Raw genomic sequence first — 9,242 nt, forward strand, 5'->3', positions numbered from 1 at the left:
CCCGGGCCGCCCTCGGGGAGCGCGTCCTCAGGCACCGAGGCGCCTGCAGGGCCGGCCGCAGCAGGGCTGAGCCCCGGGAGACCCTTCTGCCGACTGAGGGAGGGCCCCGAGGCGCGGTGGAGGCTGCTCGAAAGTCCCCCCGGGCGCTGGGCACCCCGCCAGGGGCAGATTTAAAACAAGCGACCGGAAATAAATCCTTCCTACCGTGTGTAACGAAAGCACGAGGCTCACTGTCGGCGGACGCGGTGGAGGATAAAAGGACGAGCGGGGTTTGATAAGGGTGTCGGGAGGCACGGGGAAATAGCACCGCGTGCCCGGTGCGTTCCTTACGTGAGGTACATAAGCGACCGCTGCTGACTGTGGTTGGAGAGGGCACCCTGAGCTCCCTGCGCCAGCAGTCCGACCCCCCGCAACTGGGGTTTTGCACGTTAGTCTGACGTGGGTCATTGCGAAACTACAGGGCTTTTTTCTTCCCGCTCTGTGGAAGAAGAGATGCAAGAGTTAAGGCGGTCGAGGAGGCTGCAGAAGCTCACAGAGACATAGGCTATCCTGAGCTGGAAGGGACCCACAAGGATCATCCAGGCCTGCGCCTCACTCCACACAGGGCAACCTAAAGGTTAAACCATATAGATATATATATCCAAACGCTTCTTGAACGTCGGCTGGCTTGGGGCCGTGACCCCTTCCCTAGGGAGCCCATTCCTGTGCCGGACCACCCTCTGTGAAGAGCTTTTCCCTAATATCCAACCTGAACTTCCCCTGAGGCAGCTTTATGACATCCCCTCGCGTCTTGTGGCCGGACACTGGAGAGGAGAGAGAGATCAGCGCCTCCCTCTCCGTGCCCCTTCCTGAGGTAACTGTGTGAGAAGGACCTCCAAAACTTCCCTGCTGTTGCTCAGGAGTATGGCAGTGCTCCCTCCGCGCTGCAGGGACAGCGCTGGCTGCACAGGCAGAGCAGCCCCCCAGGAAAATATGGCTGAATTAGAGCGAGGCAGCTACAGGACGGAAAAATACCTCTGTAGCTTGTAAATGAGGCGCAACTACATACTTCTTACAAATATGATCCAGGCCTTTCTATTCTATGTATAGACGGGTGAGCGACCGCCTTTTCTGTCCGATCTGGGCCTACACCCCCTTGGCCAGGACGTGCAGGGGAGCCCCAGCAGCCAGGGTGAGCAGGGGGTGTGCAGGTCTGCTGTCAGCCTTCAGGGGTCAGAGCCAGCTGGCAAAAACTACAGCTGCCTGCAAACCACCGCTTGGAATCAGACATTATCGAGGAGGCGAAACACCCGGAAGAAAACAAACTCTGCTCCTTTATTTGCCTTTAATCCTATATATTAAGGAGGTTTCTTGGTTGTAATAGCTGGGACAGCAAAGGGATGGGACCAAGAGCTGTTTCTAGAACATCCCCTGGTGCTTCTGAGCATGGTCACAGACACTTACACTGCAGTTTGACAACCATTTTAGCCCGACAGAACTTGGCACAGCCGTTGAAAAGTATGGTGCCAGTTTCCTCCCTGACTTCAGCTGCTGCTGCTGCTTTTTTCACGTCAGTAGTGTTGAGCGTGTGTGCTTGATTGGGGAACTGGTGCTGCTGAAGAGTGACTTGCCAAAGAAAATCGCCAGGCGAATGCCAGAAGTGACGGTAGCGAAGTGTATGGGAAAAAGCCATAAAATGTTTGGGGAGAATGGGACCGCTTGTTGCAGTACCTGCACCAAGGTAGTACAGCTTAAAATATTACAGGACTAAAGCATTAGCTGCCTGCAGCGTCCCTGTACATTTTTTTCAGCCATGCTTCTTCTCTTTGAAGGTTTATCTCAACCCATTTCTTTCATGTGCAACTTGCCCCTTTCCTCGGAAACCCACCTGCAACCTCTTTCTTAAAAGAAAAAAATTGCAACTGGAAAAGAATTAACTTGGGAGCAGGGCAAATGCAAGGGTAAGCCTTTATGTGTGTCATCCTAATGGCACTCCAAAAATGTGCACTGAAATTAATATTTCCTTTTTGGGAGCAGAACACTCTGTGCCTTGTACGGATTTGGAAGTGGTTTGCTCCCCCCCGCCCCTCAACACATCAATGCCGCTGTAAAACGATCTGGCTATCTTGGAACAAGGGTTTTATTCTTGCGCATGATTTTAGGACCTGATCTCCTTTCGCATGCACACTCAGCAGTTTAAAACACCCTCAGAAGAATTCTTTATAACCTTGTGATTTGGCACGTGAAGTTTGGGCTGGCAGTCCGTTAATGCTTTAAAAGCAAGTGGGTTTTACGCTACCTAAGCATATATCATTTAAGATAGTTTCAAGAATGCTTTTTTGTTTTGTCATATAATTTGAACAATTTGGGTTTTTAAGATACAGCTTTATGTTTAATAAATACAAGCTGTGTTCTGTATGTTTACTATATTACTAAGTAGAATATATTAATAATATGCATGATATATATTTTATATTATTAATGGCAACTATATAAATAGCTTTATAGTTAATAAGTCTGCTTCAGTAAGTAGGCTAATTCTGCCGCCTTCCAGGTTCTGATTCACATCCTTCCCCAATGTATCTTGTGTCATTTTTCTGAGCATGCACCACTTTGCATTAATTTGCAAGAACACAGACCGCAAACACTTTCACAAAATCCCCATCACAGACTCTCTAGTGGCTTAACTTTTCAGTTACTATGGGATAGTGTGAAGCCAGACAACTTGATAATACTTCCTGAAAGGGATGGAATAAAGTTATGTAGAGTCTATTGCGTGTCAAGTAACATGCAAACTCTGTCGTCGATATTTTACAGCTCGTGCAGGATACATACCTCATTTGCCTTATGTGGGTTACTACTCATTTAGATTTCTGCAATGCTTGGAAGATTTAAAACGAATCTTGAAATAGCCTTAGGTTTTTTTATACCATGTTAGAATGATAAGTATATTTGGACTGAATTTTTTGGGGAACATCTAAACGACTCACAAGGAAGATGTTGGGGGAAATGTATTGTTTTGCCCCTTTTAAGCAAAAATTCTCATAATCTTTTCATTTTTTTTGTGTGCATGTGTGAAATTTTGATGCCTCTGTACTTTGGACTAGGAATATGAGGTTTAAAAGGAAGGCTACTTGGGCCAAGGATATCTGTTTTGCTTTCTTTGTGGTAATCTGCAAAACTTGTTGATGTCCTAAGTTTTTGGAAAATCTCGTGACTTGTCTTAAAATTTGTCAATGAAATTCCTAGGTATATCTATACTGAGCAGATTCAGCCTCTCACAGCTTACTATGTGCTTATAAGACCGTATATATACTGTGTTACCAACTGATCGGAGCATGGTCTGTTGAGGACAGCAGGGACTGTGAAATTTTACTGCAAGTACGTAGAATATTTTGTTTGGGCTTCGTGTGGCGACGAGCAACGCCAAGAGGTTGGAACAGGCTGCCCAGGGAAGTGGTTGAGTCCCCATCCCTGGAAGTATTTAAAAGACGGGTAGATGAGGCGCTTAGGGACATGGTTTAGTGGGCATGGTGGTGTTGGGTTGACGGTTGGACTCGATGATCTTGGAGGTCTCTTCCAACCTTAATGATTCTATGATTCTATTCTATGATTCTATGAGGTGTGATGAGCCTGGCTCAAATACAAGGAAAGTTTTAAATATCAAATGTGAGAAAGGAGAGGAAATTCAGGGAAGGGGAGAAAGTGAGTGAGAAGCAGGAGCTCACAAGCGGACGTCTGGGAAGATAGGGATGGGGGGAAGAAATCTAGCAGCAAGGGTTGGAGGTGAAGGAAGGTGTGTAACTAGGTCAAGAACTGCAATGCTAATGAGGAACATAGGAGCGAAGAGGAGTAATGTGCTCAAAAACTGAGGATAAGAGCAGAAGTTGGGTGGGAGGAGAACAGATTTGTTTTATTAAGTTAGTGTAATCAATAGAAAAATAGAAAATGCCTTTCCACATGGCACGTTTTCTTCTCTGGGACGGAGGCAGTTTGCTCACTTCATGGATATTAAGGGTTTTTTTAAGAGGTGCGAAATTTGAGAGAAGTCTGGAATATTCAAACAGCCATATTTTCGTTCGGGCTGCTGGACACTGAGGCAGAGTAAAATCTAAGGCTCAATCTAACGCAGACGTTGGCTGCAAGGCCAGATCTGGATGAAACATAAGGCCTGGTTTTGCTTGTACAGGAGAGCAGCTACATCTGGGCACAGCCAGGGACTCTGACTTTTGAGCCAGAAAAAAAATAAAGAGATCTATATAGGCAAGCTAGGGGAGATCCACAGAGAGTCTGCACTCTTGTCCCTGTGAATTGCCTCCAGCTTGCTTAAAGGTCTTGTTTAGAGAGGCATTACAAAAGAACTGGGAAGGAGGGGGGGAGCCGTATTACAATTTCCTTTTAGAATGTTCTTAACAAATGTAGACAGGAGTGTAAATTCACACAGATTCATGTTTTGCAACTGAGACTTTTGATCCAATAACAGGTAACAATATTTATTGTTGCGTGGAGTTATAGCTTCAGATATGATTGTAATCCCAGTTTAATTAAATCAATACAAATATTTAAATGGATCCTTTGTAGTTTAACCAGTTTTAGGCCCAGTAGTGCTACACGTTGCATAAAAACCTGGTTGAGAAACTGCCTCTAAAATCTACATCTACCTCATAATTTATTTGTAATACTGTACACTAGGTATCTGATAGTAATCATAAGATGAAGTTGAGAGGCAGAAGAATGTGATGCTCCCTGGGAAATGAGAGGTAGAAGCAAAAGGAAAACAGGTAGGAGACAGGATGAAAGAAAATACAACCTCTGTAGATTTTTCTCAGCTAAAAGTATGGGGACCAGACCAGTCTTGAGTAGTATTTGTAGGCTAAGCATGTTGCACAGTCAAGCTTTCATTCAATATGTTTTTCTGTTTTAAATTTCAAGAAAAGATTTAACTAAAAGTATTTTCAAATCCCCAAGAAAGTCTGTGTTTGTAGACATGCAATATATTAATTAGGTAAACTGGTGTACTTGGGGGATAAAAAGGACAAGGGTTCAGACAAATAACTTCCTATTTTCTTGGAGTCAAAATACTTTCCCTGAAAGAGAACTGCAGAATCAGGTACTAGATAGCCTGTTATCTTGGTCAGGTTACATACCCTCACGCAGCTGTACTCAGAAGTAAGCTCGGTGAAATAGCTTATATAAACAAAAAGGAGGTTTTAATTAGATTACATGACTTTTGCTAATTCTCTGTATTATTTTCTTGTAGGATGTTTGCAAGCCCTAGGATAGGGAATCACTTTCCACCATTAGGAGGGGCTCAGTTTTGATGTAAGTTCCAAGGAATTCCTTTGATTTTAGTATACTACCGCATATTTACACTATGATAAAGATAATTCAGTGAAGACACCAGTAATGTCTCTCGATGTTTCATCAGTTCAGCTCAGTGAAACATCACTGACATGACAAACTGCACCAATAATGTTGATGTATAAGAAAGACAGTTCCCAAAGTGTCTGTTGTCGCTTATAGACCACGTACCTGTGTCTGCCAGGGTTATCTAAAGCAGTTTGATTTGCTGAGGCACAGGACTATGGCTCTGTGTGACGACGTGCAAAGAAAATACGTAAATTGACCAGGAGAATACGTTAACAAAGACGTGGTCTGCCTAGTCCTGCAGTCACTTTACAAAAAAGAAATTGCGGGGGGCCTGATCTTGAAATAATGTTGTATTTTGGTTTCATTCTCTCTTGACTCCAGAGGGACTGCTAGCATGAGCTAAGGCTGACTTCTTGGCAGCTGAGAAATAGGGACGAGGCAACAGTAAAATGGCAGTGTTAATTTAACTCTCCATATTCTTTAAACATCCAGCTGGGATGAAGGTTCAGCATCACTGTGTGGCCGATCAGTGTCTTAAGGTTTCTGGTAAGGAATGGGATTGTGATCACGGAATTTCTGTTTGCAAAAGCTGAATGTCTATGTGCTTAATGAGTGTATTTTTTAGTTCCTTCCCTGTTCTTCCTCACTGACCAGCTCCCTTTGGTGGGTGTTGGTGAGTGGCTGCAGGCAGATACAGCTTTCTCGCATTGCTGTAATTGCCTTAAACAGACGTTTTGTTACAGAGGGTCTTCTGTCAGGACCTGTGCTGAGATAAATTGACAGGGATCCAGAGTGAGTCTAGTGAATATAATTTAGTTATTGAGAAGAATGGCAGCTGTGTATGATGCATACAAAACACTAATTTCTGTCAGCCTACTTTTTTTTCAAAGATGCTGGGGACTAATGGAAGAGGAAGTTTATTTCTCCTCTCTTTAAGACACAGTGCAGACCTGCTTTAGCTGGCTGGTTGTTAAATTACCTTTGGAAAAAAATATCTGTATTTAAATTACATGGGAAAGAATTTTGAGTGAGGAAATTAGAATTTTCTTCTAGCAAGTAACTTGAGAAGTTGGAGAAGCTTTGGTTTACTGAAGTTAAACAATTCCTGGTTGATCTAGAATAAATGGAAGACTTTTGTATACTGTGAGTGATGCTTGCATACAGTGGTATTAATGTCACTTTCTACTTTTATAGAATCACCCTTTGAAACTGTTGTTAAATTATCAGCTTAAGGGCTGAATAGGTTGCAGCAAAATTGATGCAAATTTCTAAAGTAGTTTCTGAGTGGTGCTGGTTTCTGGGTGCTGCTGGCTCTGTATAATTATTAGCTTACTGAGTAATGCAAAGTATGTACTTTGCACAGTGGGTGCATGTGTGACTCTCACAACTTAGATAATGGGATTAGTTTACAGAGAGGATGCAAGTTAAGCAAGAAATATTTTTTAAATTAACTTTAAGGTTACAGAGTCTGGACCCGAACCTCTGTTGTCTCATGTACTTGCTTACGTGTGTTACCAGTTCATATATACAGCGACCAGCAATGTTTATATTCACTTTGTATGGAAGTAAATGCTTTCACAAGGCAAGAAGAGACTGGCTCTCATGCCTCTGAGTGAGGTAAATGTAACTCAGCTGTTCCTCGTGTTAGGCAAATGTAGTTTGTGACATTCCTGTGGCACAGGAATGTCACAGAATAGGTTTTTTTGTTTAGATTTTAAGTTAGTATCACCTGTGTGTGAATAAGGAAGTATACATCACAACCAAAATGGACTTCACCTGACAACAAAACATACTTCTCAACAAAACACACACCATTCAAGTAGGGGCCTGATGATGTTGTTCATTAAGCATGCATTGATGTGATAAATTCCCTGAAGGGGATTACAGCTGAAGAGAGTAATTTCAGTTGCCAGACTCAGACGTTTTAGAAAGAAGTAGCTTATCACCAGGAGGAAGGTATGTCTATTATATCACTCCTCAATGCCTAAGAAAACCTTTACACTGAAAGAATTGGACCTGACAGAAAGTTGTAGCAAGCCACCATGTCTTAATTTAAAATTTACACCTGCTAAATGGTTCTTCATGTAGTGTTTTGAATGTGGCATAGAACAAAGGCTTTTGCTTTGGAAGCAGCCACTGGGATAATATGGGATGTCCTAGCTAGTATGGTTAGCAGATTCCTTGAAGGATTTAATGAATCTCAGCTGCAGATTTTAGAACTAGTGAACTTCTTTTTTCCATCTGGGAGGTACACTCAGTCGTTGCTGCACGTTTTCCCCAAAATTGTTTCCACTGCAAGGTCTGTGATCTGGCATTTTAAAACAAATTAAATACTAAAAATGCAACAGTAAATAGTGACAATTAATTTAACAACCACTGGAGGACAGCCGGTGCACTAGCGGAACTGTATGAAGGTGCTGAAGGTATAAAACCACCAGTCTTCTTTTCTATAGCTACTTTTTTTGTTTGTGAGGAAATTTGACAACACACTAGTTGAGGCCTTTGCTTTGAATCCCTGTCTGGAAAAGCCTTACCTTGAGCTGGAGACTAGCTGTATAAATTAGGTGCCAGAAGTTCAACATTGCCGTAAAGAATCCAAACTGGTGAAGCTGCTGTGCTGTGCCCCAGCCCGCTGAGTTCAGGTGAGCAATTCTCTTGGCGTGTTCCCTTTTTTTTTCCTCCCCAGCAATCTCAATTCCAAAGCTTTCCCTTCTTTCCGCGCTCTTAAGCCGTACCCCTCAGAAACTAGTGCTCAGAAGTTGGACTTGGTGGAGTTTTAACAGTAGGTGGCAGTGGACAGCAAACCTAAACCAGCTGGCCTCCCGCTCCTCTTGCATTGATGCTGTTGTGTTGATTTCTAACAGACTGCCTCTGAAATTACTGTCTTAGAAACAGTCTAAGAATCAGGTTCACCATCTTTTTGCTGAAGAATTAAAGGGGTTATTAAAATATAAACGACTGGCAGGTACAGCTTTTTTTTTAATTGTTACAAGGTATTGCAAAAGAGATGTTGCCTGGTAATCCTCCTAATTGCATCGGGACTGTAAAAGAAGACTTGGCTGGTCTGGAGGCAGTTTTAGGCAGGCTGGTAGAGAAGAGGATGGGAAGTTACTGTTAAGATTGCTTCGATATAGCACCAAAGGAATTAACTGAAGTTTTGGAGTTTTAAGTAGCGTGCTGAAGGCATGAAATACAGCAGCGTCTTCCCAGGCCCCCTCCCCCCGATCCCGTTGTATGACAAGACTAATGGCAAGAAGAGACGCCGCCGTTGATTTCTACTGACTATCATTACCACTCTTGTCTGTAATGTCTTTCTGCTACTGCAAGTTTCTGTGGTTCAGATCAAGTAGATCTCTTGTGGAGAGGAGAATGATTCTGCTACACTTTTGTTTGGTGATTTTTTTTTTTTCCTTTTCTTGGATGCTTTTCAAGCAATTCCATGAGTATTAACTTCCCCCGGACCCTTGCTGTGACTGCTTCTAGGGAACTGCATGTGGCCTTAGTCAACTGCAGCATGCTCTGGAGAGGCCGCCAAGAGCAGTGGGAACCAGGGAAGAGGTGGAGAGCTTCAGCTGCTGTGCCGTTGGCTCCAGATCCCGCAGATCTCGTCTTCTCTTCCTTTTGGTGACAGATCTGCATATGCAGGACTGAGAACTGTTGCCGCTTGCCAATCCTCCTGTGCATGACTCGGTTACCTCCAACTGTTGACGCTCTGGAGATTGAACCTGCGGTCAGAAACCCCCACGTGTTTCTTCCCGCTGTGGGGGGGAACCGTCTACTCCCCTGCTCGTAAAAAACAAAATCTTTCCTATAATTAATAACCTGTTGCAGGAAATTAATCTCATGCTTATCTAGTGAAATCATGCCTGAATTGCTGTAAGAGGCAGAAATGT

At 43.4% G+C, this 9,242-nt stretch overlaps 1 protein-coding gene across 1 annotated transcript in view; it reads right to left on the reverse strand.

Annotated features, from left to right (window-relative positions):
- The window catches only part of FBXO28 (F-box protein 28), a 21,122-nt gene extending 13,191 nt beyond the window's left edge, over positions 1–7,931 (reverse strand). The window contains exon 1 of the mRNA XM_009333701.1: positions 7,884–7,931. Coding sequence (XP_009331976.1) covers positions 7,884–7,931 — 48 coding nt within the window. The remainder of the gene's footprint in view (positions 1–7,883) is intronic.
- Positions 7,932–9,242: the final 1,311 nt, after the last annotated feature.

The sequence above is a fragment of the Pygoscelis adeliae genome, unplaced genomic scaffold (genome assembly GCF_000699105.1).
Source record: "Pygoscelis adeliae isolate BGI_AS28 unplaced genomic scaffold, ASM69910v1 Scaffold1, whole genome shotgun sequence".
Lineage (NCBI taxonomy): Eukaryota > Metazoa > Chordata > Aves > Sphenisciformes > Spheniscidae > Pygoscelis > Pygoscelis adeliae.